This window comes from Temnothorax americanus, unplaced genomic scaffold, assembly GCF_048541705.1.
Source record: "Temnothorax americanus isolate GAGA-0224 unplaced genomic scaffold, ASM4854170v1 Scaffold16, whole genome shotgun sequence".
Taxonomy (NCBI): domain Eukaryota; kingdom Metazoa; phylum Arthropoda; class Insecta; order Hymenoptera; family Formicidae; genus Temnothorax; species Temnothorax americanus.
This window is the reverse complement of record NW_027509297.1, coordinates 3135337-3157632: the sequence shown is the minus strand read 5'-3', so window position 1 is coordinate 3157632 and position 22296 is coordinate 3135337. Positions and strand designations below refer to the sequence as shown.

Here is a 22296-nt window from a genome sequence, read left to right as displayed (position 1 = left end):
AGGTATTAAGAAAGAAAACACACACAATAAAGTACATTAAAGTAAATTTAATTTATTCGAGCTAATTATTTTTTTCGGATCACTATGGCGTTTATTAGTAGGATCCGCTTAGAAGCCAGATTTGTGAAGCCCAGAGAGAGAGAGAGAGAGAGAGAGAGAGAGAGAGAGAGAGAGAGAGAGAGAGAGAGAGAGAGAGAGAGAGAGAGAGAGAGAGAGAGAGAGAGAGAGAGAGAGAGAGAGAGAGAGAGAGAGAGAGAGAGAGAGAGAGAGAGAGAACGTAGAGTTCCATTTCTAATCTTACATCTCATAAATGCCTTAAATGTATTTCATCAATTTGCTGTTCTTGTTAAATCTTGATCTCACACGTTAGGCTTCAATAATCTCGCATTTCCGAATTACAAATCAGGAGTTAATAATTAATAACATTAGGTACGTATATCTATTAACAATATTAAGATCCATCCACACCGCCAGGCACGCTTTATACAGCGGCAGTAATTAATGGTTGATTTAACACACACAAGTCCACCGGTTTTTATTTTATAAATCGTAAAAAACTCGATTCTAATAACAAATGAGCGCATTGTAAAGAGTCGCGGTGCGCGATTGTTGATTCATTTAACGGAAAAATAGGGAAAGAACTCTATCGGTTTCGATAAAGTCGATTCCTATATTTGCGTCACGAGACACGCGAGATACAATATTGCGATAATTATAAAAAACGGTAACTCATTGGATCGTCGGTGTTCTCGCATGCTCGTGGCTTCTATTAACGCTATATAGATCGTTTCACTTCGAGAAAAGTAAGCATTTCAGTCTTTCAAATATGTATATACCAAATCAAGAAGCTTTCTAGCAAAATATGCCCGTAGAAAGAGTTGTTGCTCTCCAATTCTTCTTTTCTTCTGTTACAATTATAATTTACGATTTATGTATCTTACCTTTAATACATTTATAGTGCATTATTTCGCAATGTCCGATATCTCACAAACACTCTCCGCTCGATATAGATTTTATCCCACGATATATCTTGTATTGAAATTCTCGGGGAGTTGAAACTCTCCGACATAATCTCTTTATTCCTATTACATTACGTGCCATCAACACACTTCGCAAATTTCTTTTATTTCGAGATAAACTTTTAACAGCAACAATCTTCTGCGACACTATATTTTATCGCGATATATTTGAGAGCAGATGAAAAAATAGAGGAGACGCGACATGCCCATTACAAACGTTATGAGTAATCAAAGAGAAAACGGTTACCATTCACCAAACCCACTCGCTGTTACGAAAATTACAAGAGTGCGCATTCTATCCATTATATAAGTTGTCGATAAACATTTACACCATTATATACAGAGTATTATACAATAAAATAGGAAACACAGAGAATAGAGATTGTGATATAGCAATGATGAAACAATGAACTTATCCTCGCTAATAGTATTACTAATAGATATTTCTTCTACGTAACATACTTAAAAAAAAAGAATTGTGTCTACAAGCAATTTAATTTGGAAGCTTCTGTATTGTTTTTTATCTCGTAAGTTTTATTTGCACCAAATATATAAACGAAAAATAATAAATTATAATTTAGACAACGATGTAACAACGAAAGAGACAGACAATAAATTATCAAAAGTATGACAAAATCTGATATATTTAAAATTTAATTAATAACGTTCAAGCATACTTATCTTGTGATTAAACAAATATTCGACATTCTATATAATACATTCAATACAATTGTAAGAGCTAATCTTTTTAAATGTAAATAACGCTACAAAAGAACAAACAACACGAAAAGTGATAGAACAATAATTAATTACAAACAAAATATCGCAATTATCATTAGAGACTTGCTTAATTATATAGAGAAAAATAAATAGAATAAAAGCTCTTTGTTCGGAGGTCGTATAATCGTTGAAAAATTTGCAATATCTTCTCCAAACCATCCAAACGAATGGAAAATATTTTTGGTTTATAAACCTTTAGTAATCGCTAATTAACTTATTTTTATAATATTTGTATAATATAATGTGTAGTATCATTGATTTAAAAATCGCACTGTTCTGATTAAATCATTACAAATGATCACTCTTGAATTATAAAACTCAGTGCAAGTTTTCGATACCCTCTCTTTAACATCGTATCATATAATTTTACTATGGAAAGCAATATTATCCTTCTTTTATAAATATTTCTATATTCCTTTCTAGGAAGAGAAAAGTTTCTTCCAGTGATCGTTTATGTGATACAATAAATTAATTACTTATACATAAATATCAAACAAAACAACTTGCATTAATATGTTAACAACTATTGTACTTCACACATATAATTTTCTTAATTATAAAAAATAAAATAAAATGTGAAGCTAAATTTTATGCAGTTGCTACATACAGCAGAAAAATATAAATAGCATAATTAACGTAATCCATAATGATTTCAAAACTTCCTGATTTTCTTCCGACTTAAAATAGAATATAATTCTAAAATATATTTAATATATAGCTTTCTTAAATAATAACGCTCGATATAAAATATCAGGACAATGCGATTTTCTTCGTTAACAAGTTTTTTTTTCTTTCCACCGGTAATCGTTATAAACACTGGTATCATCTAAAGCGTAAAACAAAATAGACGGTATAAATCGCCTTAAAGGTACAAGTTTCTTCCTTCTAGCGGAATCTTAATGCTGGCATAAATGCCGCCTGTGCAACGGTCTTTTCTAATTTATTGTTACTCTTTTGTACAAGTGTGTGGAGAGGCTTAAACGGTACGAAGTGGAAAAAGGGTGCAGAAGATGAAATATTATTTGGCAGTTCGGCACACACACACATTTGTCAGATATAAGTCAGACTGTTCGACAATTCGACGACCCAGTTGCAATTTCGATGATTCAATTGACATTAAAACGTGTTTCTGGAGTAACGTCGATAACGTCGCTCGGAAATATAGCTGGCAATGGCTATATGTATGAGGAAGAAAAATATCTTTCAGTTTCGGTAAATTCAAATCTTGGCTCTGTCAAGTTAATATTACAATTTGAATTAATTTATTAACTCTGTTACATTTTGAATGTGCATTTTAGCAAAGTATTATATGCTAAATATATGTAAACTAAAAAAATTTATTTAGCAGAGATCCTCTATGATATTTAGTCCTTAAAGCATCAGGTTTATAATGTTCATCAAACACTTATTTAATTGAAAATTGCTGTAGTAATGCACAAGAATCGACACCAAAGATATTTTTCCTCGGGAACGAGTGTAACTCGTGGAAATATAACGTACATTATTATCCTGTTTCTCTCTCGTTTTAATTAATACTCGGTCTGGTATTGGCACAGACAGTTGTACTAGCAGTATGGAAACAGCTGTGGGATAGACATTAGTCGAGCTTGCGACGTGTTACACCGACAGATTTATATGCGTCATGCAATCATCGCGAAGTTTCACCAATGCACAGACTATAGTTATTTACGTATGATAAATTAATCTACATGCTGTAACAGGAATGTATGAGAGCGAGTAAAAAGACAAAATTGTCGCCTTTTCAAGAAACGACAGTTTGTTAAAACTCGTACGATGTATACTGTATACGTCGGCAACTATTACTTCCAGTTTATAGTAGAAACATTCCCTCTGATTACTAATTATAAGTCTAAGATGAAGCGTATGTGTAAAGATCAAGAATTTAAAATTTTTCAGGAATAAAAACCCTTTCTTAAAACTTTATATTTATCCTAAGGAAAAAAGTTAGAAAGTGTAGAAATATCTAAATAGCTTTAAGACAGCTCAGTCTTATTTCTATTTTTTTCAGTGATAAAAGATCATTAAAAATAATAATTTTAGTAATACAATATTAAAAGACATGATTAAATAATTGCTTTTTTTAGAAGAAAAGAATAGGATTACAATATCGATGGAAAACTTCTGAAAATTTCTGATCCAATAATATTTCATTTAAAGTCTGTTTCAATAGAAATTAAATTCAAAACGTTAAAAAATCTGTCTGATCACATTTTGTCAAAAGTAATTTAAAAAGGATTAGATTCTAATTGCAAAATATGTAAAAGACATATATAAACGAAACTATTTGAAGTTAATATTAAGACCTCAATTAACTTGAAAAGGTAAGGGTAGATTTTCAACCTTAATTATGTATTATTTACTAATCAATCGTTAGATTCTCAGTCTTTCAACAGATTGCAATTGATTGCAATCCGCGACGAGCATGTAACGTCACTCCAGAATAATCGAACAGTATTTATGATTCATGGTTTTCGCTTTATCTCATTTACTTCTTTCAAACATTTTCCGAATACTGCGAGCTATATAAAATTAATTTTTCGAGATATATTTTGTATATCTGCAACGCACATTTCTATTGCATCATATATTGCAGTGCAGGTTGTTCTTAATTTATGCAATATATTTACTAATATTATGAAACAATTGTGTTTAAAACAAAAAAATTTTCATATATAATATTCTATTACAATAAGTACATAAAAAATAAATTTCAAGATTTATCACGTAAATACATATACACTTTTAACATTAATAAAAATGCTATTAAGTATTTTATATCAATTATTGAAATTGTCAGATTTTAATTCTGAGAAAATTTGTTAAAATATTCTTGCTCCCGTTAAAGAATATAAAACTTATATTTAATAGCATGTCGTTTAAATCAAATTATGTTGGTCACATAAATCAAAAACTATCGGCACTGATCTAAAAAATGAAGGATAGCTTCCTCGTTATAAAATTGTGCAACTGGATCGGAACGTTGCGAGCATGTAAAAACGGAAGAGGAAAATTAGTACGACGTTCGATCGACGTCACCGGTAAAAAACAATACAAAAATACGATTATATGTTCAAAGGACCCTCCATTCTTTCGTCCTATAGCATAATAATAATAATAATTGTAACTTCACAGACTTTTATGTTGACTATGGATGACGAAGATTCTTATTTTTCTGTTCTCCTGCATTCTATCGCACGCTTTGCTAACTTGCTATCTTTCACTCTGCATAAATCGTCTTTCATATTTCTCTCTCACTTTGTCAAAGAAATATACACTATACACCATTACCGATATAATTCATTATCCGTTGAAGAAAAGAAGAATCTATTTGCGGATAGATAAACAATTTCTCCTGTTCTTCGCCGAGAATTACAATTATGTTTCACGAAGAGACATCCCATACGCATACTCGTCGCATTCTTAGTCTCGCAAAATATCAAAGTTACATACTTACTTCAAGCACTACGATTGCTTTTCAATCCATTGAAATACAGCGCATAGATGTAAATTTATCTCGAGACTTTACGTTCAAAAATTTAAATTAAAGAAGATTTATAAAACGGCATTTTCGATAAACGGATGAGTTTCTTCAATGTCGGTATAATGCAATACAATAGAAGTAACCCAGGATATAATAATTCAAAGAGCACTTGGATATAGTTGTGCCAGAAGAAACCAATGTGAAAATACTGTTTCTTCATTTAATTTCTCTTAAATATGTTATTATCCTCTTATATACACAATATTATATTATCTTACATTTATTGTTTAAGCATTATATTTTAACATTAAACTTTTCTTAACATTTCTTTTAGTTCAAACACGTGCAGAACATTTATCTGCGGCATTCTTAAAAAGAGAATATTATTAAAAAATAAAGTAGCAAATAAGACATTGTCTCAAAAATCCACAACTGTATTTGTTAATATCGGTTGGTTTCTTCTTGGCTCCTACATCCGCTCATCTGAAACGCGTAATCGGCCACTCATCTTCGCTGTACTAGTGTACTTCGTACTTTTCTTTATTCCACACAAAAACACCCGAAAATATGGATTCTCCAATGAGTCTCTTTTTTTTTCCATCAAATTTGTTTTCCACTTTTTCCTCTTCTTCTTGTACCAGTTTTAGTTCAACTCTAGTCTCATTCTCACACGCTTCTCATACTCTCATGTTTCTTTCATGCCACGATACACGCATGCTTTTGAGCTTAATATCCTTCAATTTCAGCCTTCCTGCATTACAAAGAAAACACACTTCGAAAGCTTCGCCGTTCCATTGTGTATCGCGCTCACTTTCCGTATGATTACGCAAAAATATTCGTCTTGAGCAAAACATTCGTATGTATCTACTATACTAAGAGTATACGTATAGGGTCGACAAATAAAACCGGACAATGTACCAAAGTTTTACGACACCTCATGCACGGGAGGGAGGGTCAGCATTCTTCTTAACAGTTCTGTCAGTGAATTTCGTCAGTGAATATGCATAAGCACTCACTAGAGGATTTCTCGTTTCCGACGATAAGATCCACCTTATTCAAATTATCCGCCTCTATTGGACATCATCATTGCTGTCAATATCGAATGTCCGGTTTTCCTATCTACCCTGTATAAGCATTTTTATCGATAAAGTCGGCACTTTTTTCGGAAAAAGAAACCAAAAGACATGCATTTCTTTTATGTAACATGATGTATGGTACTACTCCAAATGTGACTCTAATTTCTGCACGCACCGATAAAATAGCGAATCTTTACGGTGAATCTTCGGAACTGAGATAAAAAATGTGTGGCTTTCTTCGCATATGATCTGCCGACACGTCCAATCGGAGCTGAATTGATACGTTTAAATCTTGCGCTACATCCCGATTACTCCCGACGAATCGGCATATTTACGCGAGCACAATGATCATTTCACTGAGGTAACTTGTTTATAAGATCGCCCAAACAATATATAGTTCGGTTAATCGAATCGATTATTCCAAGAGAGATAACGGAAAGATATATATATATATATATATATATATATATATATATATATGTAATATATAATTATATGTGTGTATATGCGAGTACCGTTACTCATTAGCATTAATCAATAAATGTTGCTATATAATAAATTTGTATATTTTATTATCTTAGTATTATCGTAATAAATATACAGCAGTGTGTTTTTTACGTGTCAGTGTCTGCGTGTGTCGATGTGTGTGGCGCGTAATTGAGCGATCGTTCGATTAACCGAACGCGTATTGCGATTGCCTGTTGACCCATTCAACAGAGTGACCGATCATCAGGCCGCGATATATCGGGACTGAAATAAGATTTCTTCCTGCAGCTCGAGCGCTACCGATCGTTCGAAATGATCAACAGGCTTAAAAACTCATTCTATTTCTCTGCTCGCGATTCTCCAAAGCGATACCAATTCTATTCATTCAGTAATTTACTCGACGGTCTCGCATAAGGAAGAATCTCATAACTCCAGCCAGTCTGTTTCCGATTCTTCTTGACTTATCGGAATATTTCCCCGCCGGAAACTCTATCGCGTCGAATTTCAAGACAGCGACGTTCGCCCATATGAACAAATTGATTTTCTGTAGTTTTTCCACCGACGAGCTCCGTCGAAAAAGCTTAATCTATTTCAGGTCGTCTATAGCGCCGTAATTAGCGAGCGATTTCTTGATCCTGAGTGCGGTTAGCCTGGCGGCGGCATTATGATACCAACATTCCTTCATTACTTTCGACATCACTTGTAGAGCCTAAATAGATATAATAAATTATCAATTAATTCTTAATCTAATTTTATCTTATCACGATATAAAATTATTTTTGTGCAAATGATTTTAATAAGATATAACTTATTACTTTTTATAATTTTAATGGGATATAACTTAGCTAATAATTTAAATTTTTAATCAATAATTACAATTTTTTAGATTTATATTTTATTTTTAATCACTACTGACTGATTTCATTAAATTATATACTTATATAATTTTTATATCTCACTCCGTTCCGTTATATTTCTAAGTCATATGAAAGTGACAAGCATTGAAAAGACAAACTTGTCAATGACGTCAATAACGTGACAAGAAAAACTTATCAATTAAAGATCATATAAGTATTTTACCTGCAATTCAATTTTTTAAGCACTTTTGCTGGGTGCGGTTGAATATTTAAATTACTTTTTGCTTTATTTAATACTCACTTCGATCGACTGCCATCGATTCGGTATCGACGGCCGCTGTCGATCAGCGCACACGACTTTCCGCATTTCCTCGATAGTTGGATCGGAAGGCACCAAATCGTAAAAGGGCAGCTGATACTCGTCATGAATCCCGCCAACATTGCAACGTCTAGCGATCTCCCAGAGGATCAAACCAAGTGCGTACACATCGGCCCTCTTGAACGAGTCAAAGTGGTTCATGTTTATCGTCTCTTCAAGAACCTGAAAGCAGAAAACGTTCGTACAAGTTGCCGAAGAGCCGCCTTCCTGACCGAGTACAAACGATCGCGAGTTATCTTCGTTATTTTTATCGTTTAATAATTATTATCTTTCCATACGTCTTCATCAAAACTCATTTTGTTCTTTCACCTGTCAATAGAAAAATTGTCTGTCTAATTAATGCTATGTGTAATACTATCAATATCTTATTTTTTCCAATAAGAAAAAATAAATCGAGTTGAAGTTGAAAGAACACATTTATAAATAACATTTTATCTAATTTTTGTCATTAATAAAAATAATTATATAATTGCTACAGCATTTCAGTGGACGCGTTATTATCAACGATATATTGACTATTATTAGTATTATTTGATTAGTTTAATTAATTTTTAGCAATATTTGTGTTGTGATTAATATTACAATCTTGTTTTATTCTTCCAAAAAATAGGGACTATATAGATACTTCTGCTCTTTATATATAGAACCAGAGAAATCTCTTTCACATGGCAATATAATTACCTCAGGCGCCATGTATCTCTTTGTGCCGACTCTGTTGTTGAGCTGAATGTCGACGGTATCCGTGATTACGTCGTGCCTAGCGGCCAATCCGAGGTCGCCTATGGCGCAGGTACCATTAGTCTTCACGAGGATATTTTTTGACTTCAGGTCCCGATGAGCGATGGCCGGCTTGCCTTGCGTGCCGACTATTTCCATGTGAAGATGCGCCAAGCCAGTGGCGATCGACAAGGCCATCCTTATCATACCGTTCGTGTCGACGGTTGATCTGTTGAGGTAATCGAAGAGCGAACCCTTCTCATGATAGTCCGTTATCAGCCACAGCTGAGTCCACGTGCCGTTATCTGAAAAGAAACCAAGTTAGAGATATCCGCCATTCCATCAATTTACAATTTACTTAGAAGATGTAGCTCGATCGCAGCAGCTTTTATAAAACAATGTGCAAGTTAAAATATGTAACGAAAATCGATGAAAAGGGTATTTCAATGTTCCATGTAATCTGAGAGAAGATCATTTATACGCGCTCGAAACATTTCCAGAAATAAAATGTTTCCAGTCAAATATATTCCATCATAATTCTTTCATTTGATCAGTAAAATTAGAATTTTAAATTATGATTTAAATCTAAATCTTCTTGACAATACAAACTAGAACATTACATTTACTTTACGATTACATTTTTTATTTTTTAATTTGTAAAAAAGAAGATCACAATGATTAAAATTCTTTTTTAAATTAATATAAACAAGCATGCACTCTGAAAATGGTGGAAGATAAATGTTGAAAAAGTACACTAGGCTACTTCTCAAGTATTATTCTCCATTTTGCCAGGATATCAGATTTAATTACGAATATGAAAAACTACCTTTGTTATCGGCAGCGATAAAACCTAGGATATTGTCATGCCTCAGCATCACCGTCTGATAGATTTCAGCTTCCCTGAACCAGGATCTCTCTTCTCGCGAGCTGAAGATCTTCACGGCAACGTTTTCGCCGCGCCAACGACCGCGCCAGACCTCGCCGAAGCGGCCTTTTCCGATCGTTTCCACCAGCTGAATCTGACGCGCTATACTCCGTTGTACCAGAAGTGGCAGGCCTACTTGAGAGAGGATGGGCATTGGAGAACGTAAATTTCAGTATGATTAAAGATGACTCACCCGTCGCGTGTTTGTGTATCAAGAGACGAATAGATTAACGTGTGCACAAATACACACATGATTTTGTAAAAGAATATATTAGTAAGCAAATCTGAGTTCTAGCTATTCTATAGCTATTAATTTCGCGCGTTAAGTAATTAAATTTTAACGTATAATCGCTCATCCGTATTTTTACACACGTTAATATATTGTATATACATATAATAGAAATATAGGTGTATATTACAAAAATATTTTAATAATTTTTTAAGATTACATAAAATAAATTTATGTAAATTTAATGTTTTACATGCAACAACTTGTTACATTTGCTACAATAAAAGACTGTGAAATTAAGGATTACTGAAATACGTAATTCTATAATTTTTAATAATATTATAAAAAAATTAATGTAGTTATATTATTGTAAATTGCGTTATAAATGTTATTGACGAATGTGTCCGAACGACTAATCACATCAGAAACTTTCTATAAAAATTCGAGATAGATTTGCCTTTTATCATTCTGTATCGCTGATTTCATATGATCAACTTTAATTTAGTTGGACCTACCTGAGCCGCTGCCACTCGTAGTCATCTCCAACATATCCCTGATAGTGACGCCGCCCAGAATAGGTCGGTCCGGAGCCTCCAGCGAGTCGTCCGGAAAGTGCCTAGCCGGCCTCTTTTTGGTCATGTGTACGTGATAGATTGCCATTACGACCACGCAGATTGCGCATATTGGTAGTGCTATCGTCAAGGCCATTTTCCAGGTAACCCACGTTGCGTCATCGCCGCTCGACGATACTTTCGGCAAGATATATTCGGTTATTATTCGCACGTAGGAAGCACCAACGGACAAACGCTAATTTCGTCCTTGATGACGCCGTATTGTACATACGTGTTATCGTACCAGAGGTACGATATACCAATATCAGAGGTATTCAACCCATAATGCGTGTCGCGGATGAATGCCGGATGATGCGTTATCTTAAAGTTTATGGACAAATTATGTCCATAAAGAAGAGTGAAAAGAAAGTCTTTTGAATGCACTTGTATTAATTATTTGTTCTGATACAATTAAATAAAATTATTTTATGACTTTTGATAAACCGGTCTTGAAATTTACATTCACATTCGTGTCAGAGAAAGGTTGAATATCTCTCATCTTGGAAGCGAAAAACTTCGCGAAAATATACGAATTGGTTAAAATCATTGTAAAGTTGTTGATTTAAAAGCAAGCAAGCACGAGTAAAAATTTTCAGACAAGAAAGCTGTGAGATGTAAATGTTAAAAAAAAAAAAGAGAAAAGAGAGAAAAGCGGAAACGTGCGAAGACATTTAACAAAACGTTAACGAAATGACTAATGCAAAGCGAGCTCCGTGTTAGCAGCGGTTAAACACATTCAAAAGGGGTTTAACATAACATGGATAAGATTTCAGACAATTTTTATATGCAGATTAGTTTGGTGACCAGGAGCTTGATTTATGGCTGAACCTCTGACAAGTCACGAGACTGAAAGAAAAACGTCCTAAGAACCTCTTCGAAAATTGGATGATCAACGTACGAGTGCGTCTCGGTTATTTGCTGGGTTTTATATTTTTACGATCTTTCGAGAGACAGATATTAATAGTGCGAACTGTTTTTTGTCGTAGTTTCTAATATCTTTATGCCGGGATGATACTACTTCTTTCATTGAATCAATGATCATTCTATAGTATTAACCCGCGGTAATTCTTTTGTTCTACGTAATATGCAAGATAAGCTCACATCATGGTAGCATTATAAATAGATTCCTCTAACATCTCGAGACGTCTGTAGCACGTTAAGCATATAATTTGACTTACCTGCGAGTAACAGTATTGAAGAACATCAAGGTATATCTTTCGAGTCACACGAATGCTATTAATCTATTATTGAAATTTATCACACAAATGTTAAGTAAAAATGGTATTAAGCAGTGTCTAAAACAATCCAGTGTTATAAAATATATTTAACAAAAACTATTTATTAAAAAATAACTTGTTTATTTCAGCTCACGTTAATTCGATAATCCTAAATTTTTCATCTTCGCAACAAAATAAATTGCGGCAGCATACTCGGAAAAGAATTAGTTTATGATCAAATATATTTTCAAACATACAAAAATGTAAATCACAGGTTGAATGAAAAAATATTTAACATAACGTATCAAAAAATTGCTACAATTTCTAAGTAAATTTCCGTTAAAAGTTATCTCCACAAATCCGAATTACGAAGAAATAATTAAATCGTACAAATTAATATCTAATTTTTTAAATAATTGCTGTGAATCGAAATATTACTTTGCAGACGTATAAGGATTTGTAAAAGAGAGTTATGACAAAACTGGGATATATGTATATACATATAAAACTATCCAACCCATCGTGGAATGAAACAACCGCGAAATTCAATTGGCAGGATTTTCGCATGAGCCATGTGTAGGTATTGGATAGGACGAATCGCGATATAATTGAATATTGATCCCTGTGAAGATTTCAATGAGATGACAGGCAACACGGCGAGAAACAATTCACTGATGAATGATCGCACAGCCAACGATGAGTCTCCCAATAACAATGAGAGGTAATACGAGAATGTGCACCTTGCCAACATTAACAAAAGGATATTGTTCGTACAAATACGTCACTTAAACATTAATTAATGTTTATAGGTTTCTGTTTCGTCACATAATATTTTTGCTTATAATGCATAGAAATGCGTGTGATATCGTAATTTTCACATTTTCAATGTTATACAGAAAGAAACTAGACGTTTTCCTAAATATTTGTGTGTTCCTTCCTAAGATATTAGTATTTAATATAACATATTTTCTCTTTTTAGTCATATAACAATACAACTATTTTTATACTATTTATTATCTCGTCATATATAAGTCTCATATAATCTCGTAACATATAAATATATCATCAGTATGACTAATAAATTAAGGAATTGTCAAATTTGATTTATTATCGTTTCCAATATCTTTTCAGTATTTATAAAAATACACGAGAAACACATGAGAATCAAGAGCATTTGTTAACTGAAGCTATCTTTTTTTTTATTATTATTATATTTACTCAATCTTTGCAACTCATTTTTATTGGAAAAGAAAAATATTCCTTAATAAAATAAACTCGAGAATGTCAAACATGCAGAGTTCTGCAGAACTAATGATACGATATATAAGTTTCAATATTGACAACGATGTAAACTAGTGGCTCAATACGAAAATATCTTCCGTGTGCTGCCAGTAAATCCTCGTCGGAGCTAATTAAACCGCCACGTGAATGTCGAATTCCATAAGCGAGTACGTAACGAGCACATCTCGGGCTAATATCAAATCCCTGCTACGAGAGTATCCATCGATAACTGGCCACCGTCCTCGCGGATTTATTGGAGCGCGTATAACCGATGAATATCACTTTCAGCCTGTCCCATCATCCCTTTGTCCAAATCGTGTTGTGCACGCCTCGTTACTTTATATTCCCGAAGTGAAGTCATTCCATTCACGCTTGACAAATTGCACCCTTGTCCTCAACGTACGTTTCTACTCGCAGTTAAAATCCATGTCGACATAGGTATAGATATTATACATCTTCCACACAGTTCTATGTTTATAGGTACTCTAGGTCGCTAATAATTTAAATTAAAAATACAGTACAAATAAACAAATAAATAATCCACCCATTAATTACTGTTGATTATTCAACCATTTTATTACTAAAGTTTATTATTTACGATACTTTATAGTGTTGCTCTTATTTATCATTATACATAAAAAACATAAATACGGATGTCTAAATCTATTTTTAAAGATATTAAGATAAGATATGAAGAATATACGAGCTTAGTTTATTATATGATATATCAAACTGCTATCTCAAGCTACATATTTGTTGCAATTTCTTACCAACTTGTCCTGTTGTAAACATACGTATACAATAAGTAATTGTTAATAACTCTACTATTTTGTAAAGATGGATCACCAATTGATTAACTATTTCAAGAAGTAACAAAAAGTTTTCATTTGGTTTATGAGTTATTAAACATTCCAATATATCGTTATATAAACATTCCAATATAATCAACTAGATACAATAATCTTTCCTGAAATAGGAAATTCGATTTATCAGATTCGAGTCTGTAATTAGAACAACTTTATATCGTGTATATCGGATATTTGAATGTTACTAATATTGGTTAAAATTTTACAAGCTCTTCTTCCCGTAAAATATTACTCGTGAAGTCGATTATTGTCAATAACACACAAGTGCGCTTTTGTTAAACTTATTTAATTCTAAAGAGCAACTACATTTGTTATTCTTATATATAATTTATTTAGATATAAATCTCTTAATGAAAACTAAATGTCATACACATTTATTTCGTAATATATTTGATTTAAAATACACGATTTTGCAAAAATTACAACTGCGTATGTTAACACGATACCGGCGGAAAGGGTATGTTCTAGGGTTAACATACTCTCACAGTTACATATAAAATAACAGACTGTGGAGAATATATGTCCTCGGTTTTTTTTATCAAATTTTCTCCACGTTGCAAAATTCACCGGTATGTATATATGTATACATATAGACAGACCCGTATTATCTTATCTGCACGTAACGTATACACAGTACTCGCGCGTTATCTGCATCCCCTCTTTATTACAAACAAAGAGATGTACGAGTAGAAAAGCTGATGTCAAAATTATACATTTGAAATCTAGTAGAAAGTAATTTTTATAACTTACGGTCAAAAATTCACTTTTACAAGTGTCAATAAATAATAAAACATTTAAATTAATAATAAAAAATTAATTAATTAAGTTTAATTTAAAATTAATTGCTCGACAGTTATTTTTATTTAACAATAAAATGTTAAAAGTTTAACGCAATATTATAAATATGAATAAGTATACTGAGTTTAAAATAATTGTAAAATAAAACATTATTAAAATATTGTACATTATATACGCTTACACATAATCTTTTTAAACGCTCTAAAGATAATGTGCGTATTGTGTAGTTCATATATATCTCGCATTATGTAACGAAACAGCAACGCCATTCTGCAGTAGCAACAAAATATCGATTTTTTCGATAAAAAGTCGTTTAAAAGCTGAAAAACACGATGAACGTGATCAGGATAGAGAGAACTGTCGTTCGATGGTAGGCATTCTGTCCGTTCCTTGATGTCTTGTCAGCTTGGCACAAGCAAGATAAATGACGCGAGAACGTGAAACATGGGGAACACAGGGGAGAGAGTGGTGTGAAAAGTGCGCGCCCAGACAATTCACAAAAGCGTAGAAAATCGATAATCGATACCCCGCTTTTCTCATCGCTGTCGCACGCGTGCCTTACCAAGGTTGCTATATCAGAAAAGTCCTTTTCCCGCTGATTCATGATCCACGAAATGGAAAGCTGAAGCGCCATGAAACAATGACGCGGATTTATGTTTATGGCAGAGCAAATTCATGTATTTTGAATTAAAATGAAGAGATTGGAAAATTAAAAAATTGTAAAAGCAATGAAACAACGCATAATACAAAATTAAGTATTTTGTTTTGTATAATTATGTATATTATGTAAAATGAGTGTATAAAAAATAATGAACGATATAGATTCAAATATTTAAAACATATATAAATCCGCCATTGTTTTCAAGCACTATATATATATATTGACATGAATTAAAGCCTAAAAAAAATTCGCAGATTGCATTAATCGTCAGGATTCAATAGTTCATTAAATTTTTTTTTCGCTTTCTGAGAACTTATAGCCTCATTGCTATAAGTTCTCGGAAAGCCACGAGCACGTGACTTAAGAGTTTTAAATACGTAAGTTGTTATATAAGTTGTTGATGTAACAACACACTCGAAAGTTACCAAATCATTATCAGACAAAAAAATAGATAATTCAACAGACAAGAATCGTCAGTCAGTCGATTGTAAAATTATCCGATACCTCAATAAAATCGATCAATCTAATTTTATAATCTTTTTCTTTAATAAATTTATATCGCTTATGCTGCTCTTAACGACAAAATGTTCGGGAGCCAATAAATTATTTATTTAATTTTGCTAAACTAACGCGCAATCACACATAATAGATGCTGTTAGTTATCTGTGTAAATTATCTTGTTGCAACTCAACGATTACAAAGGCAAAACCTATTGCTCGCATCACATCACGGACGGCTGATCCATTCAGGACAAGGCAGGAAATGCATTCGACCGTAAATTGCTTTGTCTCGATAAACATTATATTACAAAATAAGCATTACAAATTATTTATTAGTTTTAAAAAATGTAGTAAGTGTTAATTGCTTCCTCATAGAGGAAGCTTTGTAATGGTGAAAAATTTTTTTTTCGAGATTTTGATGGAAATAGGTTTAGAATGTTCTGAAATGTCGAAAAATCATATTAGTAAAAAATGTCCGGAAGTATTGCTTCCTCATAGAGGAAGCTTTGTAATGGTGAAAAAATTTTTTTTCGAGATTTTGATGGAAATAGGTTTAGAATGTTCTAAAATGTCGAAAAATCATATTAGTAAAAAATGTCCGGAAGTATGTATGTATGTGTGTGTGTGTGTGTGTGTGTACGGATTTTTGTACACGCATCTACTTCTACAATTTTTTAGATACCAGTTTGAATTTTTGCACACAAATAGAGTATCATAGAAAGTATGTCCTCCTCAAATTTTATTGAAATCGGTCTACCGGTATAGATTTTATGCAGATTTTCCTTTTTTTGAAAAATGTGTTTTACGCTGCCGCTTTCTCAATATTTGAGATAGCGATTTATTTTTAATTTTATTATATTTTCCAGTTTTTTCTACCCCTATTTCATATATAATTCATTAAAATTTTATTGATTAGATCTCGTATTACACACATTTGAAATTTCGAGGAATTCGTACATACATAGAAGCTTTATAAAACTTGATCTGATCAACCAAATTTTAACCAATTATATATGAAATAGGGGTAGAAAAGACTGGAAAATATAATAGAATTAAAAATAAATCGCTATCTCAAATATTTATAATATCGGGCTGATTTTTTTTATCGATAAAGTATCATTTAAGTAAGGTTGGTATTGAATTTGGCGAAATCTGCATATTGTTTTAGTTTTTAAGTGGACAAGTATTTTTAGTATTTTTTAGTGAATGTACATAATTATTTACGCAGTCCCCAAAAGAGTTAAGTGTGAAATCAGAACCTTTGCTAACACAGCTTCCTCTATGAGGAAGCCAAAACAAATAAATACCGATAATTATACCTCGAATAAAATAAAAACTTGCACACTTAGGAACTATGAGGAAGCAATGTGCAAGTTTCTACTTGCACAATTAAAAACTACGAGGAAACAATGTGCAAGTTTCTACTTGTGTATGTATGTGTGTGTGTGTGTGTGTGTGTGTGTGTGTGTGTGTGTGTGTGTGTACGGATTTTTGTACACGCATCTACTTCTACAATTTTTTAGATACCAGTTTGAATTTTTGCACACAAATAGAGTATCATAGAAAGTATGTCCTCCTCAAATTTTATTGAAATCGGTCTACCGGTATAGATTTTATGCAGATTTTCCTTTTTTTGAAAAATGTGTTTTACGCTGCCGCTTTCTCAATATTTGAGATAGCGATTTATTTTTAATTTTATTATATTTTCCAGTTTTTTTTTTCTACACCTATTTTCATATATAATTCATTAAAATTTGATTGATCAGATCTCGTATTACACACATTTGAAATTTCGAAGAATTCGTACATACATAGAAGCTTTATAAAACTTGATCTGATCAACCAAATTTTAACCACGTATATATAAAATAGGGGTAGAAAAAAGACTGGAAAATATAATAGAATTAAAAATAAATCGCTATCTCAAATATTTATAATATCGGGCTGATTTTTTTTATCGATAAAGTATTGTTTTAGTTTTTAAGTGGACAAGTATTTTTAGTATTTTTTAGTGAATGTATATAATTATTTACGCAGTCCCCAAAAGAGTTAAGTGTGAAATCAGAACCTTTGCTAACAAAGCTTCCTCTATGAGGAAGCCAAAACAAATAAATACCGATAATTATACCTCGAATAAAATAAAAACTTGCACACTTAGGAACTATGAGGAAGCAATGTGCAAGTTTCTACTTGCACAATTAAAAACTACGAGGAAACAATGTGCAAGTTTCTACTTGTTTTTTATTTATATTAGTAAATTTATATTAATAAATGCAATTTTATTTATATTGTGTATTTAAATTGTATATTGTACAAAGTAAAACAAAAATTTATACAAAAGATTGTAAAATTTTAATCTAAACCGAATAGATCAAAAAAGCCTTTTAACAACAAAAGAAATATAATTATAACCATATGATTAGCCACTTATTCAATTATTCATATCAAATACCTTATTTACATTTTGCAAATATCATTAACCTAATGGCACTCCTCTTTCTCTAACACCGTCACATTTTAATATACGCATTTTAATATAAACTTAATTCACGATTACATTACAAAACCGAACTAACATATAATCATCTTATTAATAAAAACATTTTAACTATTCCTGAAATTCATAATTATACAAATAATTTTAACACATTTATTATTTTAATAAAGAGATTGTTAAAAATCTTTTACTAAATAAATATAATATCATAAAATTGTTTAAATTTTCTTTAATTTTTATTTAGAGAAGAATTTATTTCTTTTCTGGCCTATAAGATATATAGATATCATCTTCAGCATTTCCGCCATTGAATCCTTCGAATTTATCAACCAGTACGTTTTTGCGAGTATCTCATTCAGCGGAGAAATGAACTTTGCGGCCAAAGCAACCTTGAAGGCGAAGAATTTAAAGCCGGCAGCCGTTTTAGCTGCGATTTATTGTACCTCCTCTGAGGCGGTTCGCGAAGCGAGAATACGACCGACCTCTGGACTCGTAAGTAGGAAAAGAAGGCCTTAGATCGCGATTGCAGTAGTCAGAATGATCGCAACAGGCGACCACGAATTCGTTGCCATCTGGACCGCGTAGCGTACTGTTCGTGGTGCACCAAACAGAGTATTCCGTGTCCGGAAAGAAGTTCATCTTATTGTAACACCTGGGAAAATAATTTACATAACAAGTACTGCCGCGGACCAGACTGACTATGGCGTTTCATGTCGCCGAAAAGTGGGAACACTCGACAGCTGCCGTAAACTGTAAAATGACGTAATACGCTCATAGAGATTGCAGATAAAGTGTATCAGCGAATCATCGAAGTAAGATTTTGATGGAAAAAAAATAAAAAGGAATAAAGGAATGCTAATGGCAGCATTTTAATTGGCTCAGTATATGCTACAACGCAGAGTTTAATAAGCTGCAGAAAGATAATTAGCATACATCTAATTGACTGCATCGGTTAGCTTTGATCGTGTGATTAATCGATTTTCTTTTCTGTTTATATTACAGCTGAAATTATAATTCAAAGCCATCATAATTAATATAAAATTTTAAAGTTATATAGTTTGAAACGAGAAAAATAATTATTAATCAAAGAACCAGCTGGCCAAAGCTGTCGATGCAAATCTTTAAAAGAATCTACACATATCTGAAGAAGAAAAAAAGTTGTGAAAGTATTATATCACTCTGTTTTTGTCAAGAAGCAATAACAATTTTGAAAAAAATCTACATTTTAATAATAATAAATTTTTTTATTACAGAATAAAAATACTTGGAAAATACTTTAAAAATATATCACATTTCCCTGTAACATACATGTGTAGATCAGTATTCAGTAATAGTAAGTATTTTGTAATTTTTGGATCAAAGTTCTATATGTACATATTATCTAATTTTAAAAGTAATTTTTTATTTGTAAAAAAATTAATTATTGTTTCTTTTCACAAGTCATCGGTTTATAAATATTTTGTCAGATTGTCATATTATTATTTGATATAACGTGTCTTTAGTTAAACTTTTATCTAAATAAAATCTTTTCAAGATAAACACTAAAAAAGATTTTATATAAAAGTAACAAAATTTTATATTTTATTTAATGTTAAATTTTATTTAATATTAATTACTATATAGAAAACCTCTGTGTAAAGTTAATTTTTTCGGAGAAATTTATTCTTCGTTAAAGAAATTACTTAAAAAGAAGGATAAATACAATAATAAATCAAATAAAATATTAAAATTTGTCGAAAAAATTCTGAAGTTTGACGCAAATCTTACAATATACTGTAAATTAATCCATATAAACAACAATAATATAAGATATTTTATTTTACCATTCATAAACAAGGAGAAAAATATCATCTACATTTTCTTCAAATTCCATAAAAGTATTCAACGGCATGTACAAAGATAATAAATACATAAAGTCAGGAGGCATGCGGAAAAAAAGTAATAGTATAGTTCAATCCTATTTAAGCTTCACAATCTCAAGAAAGTTTCCTGATAAATAGTATTACGAAAGTTAAAAAAAACTTGACATATGAGATCATATATTAACAACAAAATATGTACTAATGAATGTAACTTGAAACTATAAGTCTATGAGCAGCAAATAAGATAATCCATGGTCTTATCATAATGTTCTTTTGCACAAAAATTAGATCTCTCATGTCAGCTTCTTTAAGGTTCCTTCACATAATAATAAATCAAATCATCAAGTGTGTATAATACATTTCTGCGAAAGTTAAATAAAAAACCGCAAGTTTTGCATTGCAGAAAATCTGAAGGTTACTACAGGAGGCGAGAAAAATATTTACAAAAGCCACCCTTTTTCGCGTGGGTCACGCTATCGAAGTACATACTACGGGATAGTACTGTCGATAAAGAGTGCAGAGAAGAGAGCTATGACAACATGCTACCGGTCCTTTCCGAGTTCACTCAGGAGGATTTCCGGCGTACAACTTGTAAGGAAAAAAAATACAAGAGAAGATCGCCTTGAAGCGACTATAAGCTCCGGAGGTGGCAAACATCTCGGTCAAACGTCACAATAGCGTCACAATAGCATATTATCTTATCCAAATTTGTTATCTCGTTTTATTTTCTCCTAAAGATACCGTCTATTTTTTTACATTGATCTTTTACATTGATCTCAACTCAACATCGATATAATTTTGAAATTTATCCGGATAATTTTGCAATTTACAGTGCATCAACGATATATAAATAATGTGGGCGTGTGCTGCTCAAGGAAGACAAAAAAAGCTGGAGAAATAATGGAAAGTAATGAAGTGCTAGACGATTATTGATCACACGCTTATATCTGTGTCACTCCTTACTGCTCGCGTGAAACAAAATGTCGTAGCATTCGTTTCAATAAAATTAATTTATGTATATTTAGAAATATAAATATACGTATTTATATATGTATATGCAATACGCCTATTATGAAATAATCCAAAACACGCGTGAGCGCATATAATATATTAATCAAATGTTAATATTGATAATAGCCTAATGCTTACTTTATAATCTACTTTGATTCATCTAATTAAACGTTCAATTCTATGTTATGATATATTTCCAGCAATATAGATAGAAACTCTAGAGTATTCTGTCGTGGTTAAAAAAGTCACGATATATAAAATAGTTTGTCATATTGCGCTTTATTGGACGTAATAAATGGCAAAAAAGAGCGTATAACTTATCCACGAATACGCAAATAGTGCGTCGCATATGCGCCGCGTCTATGTCTGGTGTGTAGCAGCGTTTCAGACACTTCTATATTCTTTACACATGTACAAGTATACAGAAATCCACACAATGTGCCAAAATCATCGATTGATAGTTTAGAAGATAAGTTCTTTAATTAATTTGAAGTAAAAGTAACTTTTTATTTCTAGCATAAATAAAGGTACAAATGTTTTTCAAAACTTGTAAGCAATTAAAAATCTAAGGAGTTTAACAAATTAAAATTCAAGAGTATAAGTAGATAAAAAAGGCATATGCGTGTGTGTATTTTTGAAACAAAAAACCATGGAAGTTTGGGAATCATGACTGGAAGAATATTTAATTTTATAATCAATAAAAAATATTAATCAATCATTTATGCTTTTAATAGAAATCGGTATAGATTAAAATAATCTACTCACAAAATATCATGATAATTTCGATACATTTCGTACATTGTACACAGATAACGGCAGCGGGAGCGCGACAGAGAGCGTGTCAGACTGAGTTCAAGATGATAATATATGAGCGAGACAAAAATATAGTATATACACTAGCAGAGCAATGACGTAACACTTTATTCCGACCATAAAAAATAACCTGTGACTTGGCAAATTCTCTTCTTAGCTACGTAAAAACACTTTAACCGCTGCTTGAAGCCATTTCTACTCCATTAAAG

The 22296-nt window shown here is 31.9% G+C and overlaps 1 protein-coding gene and 1 long non-coding RNA gene across 9 annotated transcripts in view; one reads left to right on the top strand and one right to left on the bottom strand.

Moving 5' to 3' along the window:
- Positions 1–32: 32 nt before the first annotated feature.
- Positions 33–22296, bottom strand: part of Babo (TGF-beta receptor type-1 babo) — a 40518-nt gene continuing 18254 nt past the window's right edge. For 3 of the 6 annotated variants that reach the window (XM_077402745.1, XM_077402744.1, XM_077402743.1), the window contains 5 exons: positions 10486–10719; positions 9643–9876; positions 8781–9121; positions 8022–8261; positions 33–7572 (listed from right to left, as the gene is read on the bottom strand). In XM_077402745.1, coding sequence (XP_077258871.1) covers positions 7450–7572; positions 8022–8261; positions 8781–9121; positions 9643–9876; positions 10486–10719 — 1172 coding nt within the window. In that variant the 3' untranslated portion in view covers positions 33–7449. Of the gene's footprint in view, positions 7573–8021; positions 8262–8780; positions 9122–9642; positions 9877–10485; positions 10720–18844; positions 19054–22296 lie in introns of all 6 variants that reach the window. The other 3 variants (XM_077402741.1, XM_077402740.1, XM_077402742.1) reach the window with 3 other exon arrangements.
- Positions 8925–21978, top strand: LOC143895540 (uncharacterized). 3 transcript variants are annotated; one of them, XR_013256357.1, is made up of 5 exons: positions 8925–9053; positions 9705–9903; positions 10476–10685; positions 20667–20854; positions 21096–21978. It is a non-coding gene; the product is annotated as an uncharacterized LOC143895540 (long non-coding RNA). The 3 variants fall into 3 exon arrangements; XR_013256359.1 differs by having other exon boundaries at positions 9705–9913; XR_013256358.1 differs by lacking the exons at positions 20667–20854; positions 21096–21978 and adding an exon at positions 11372–11579.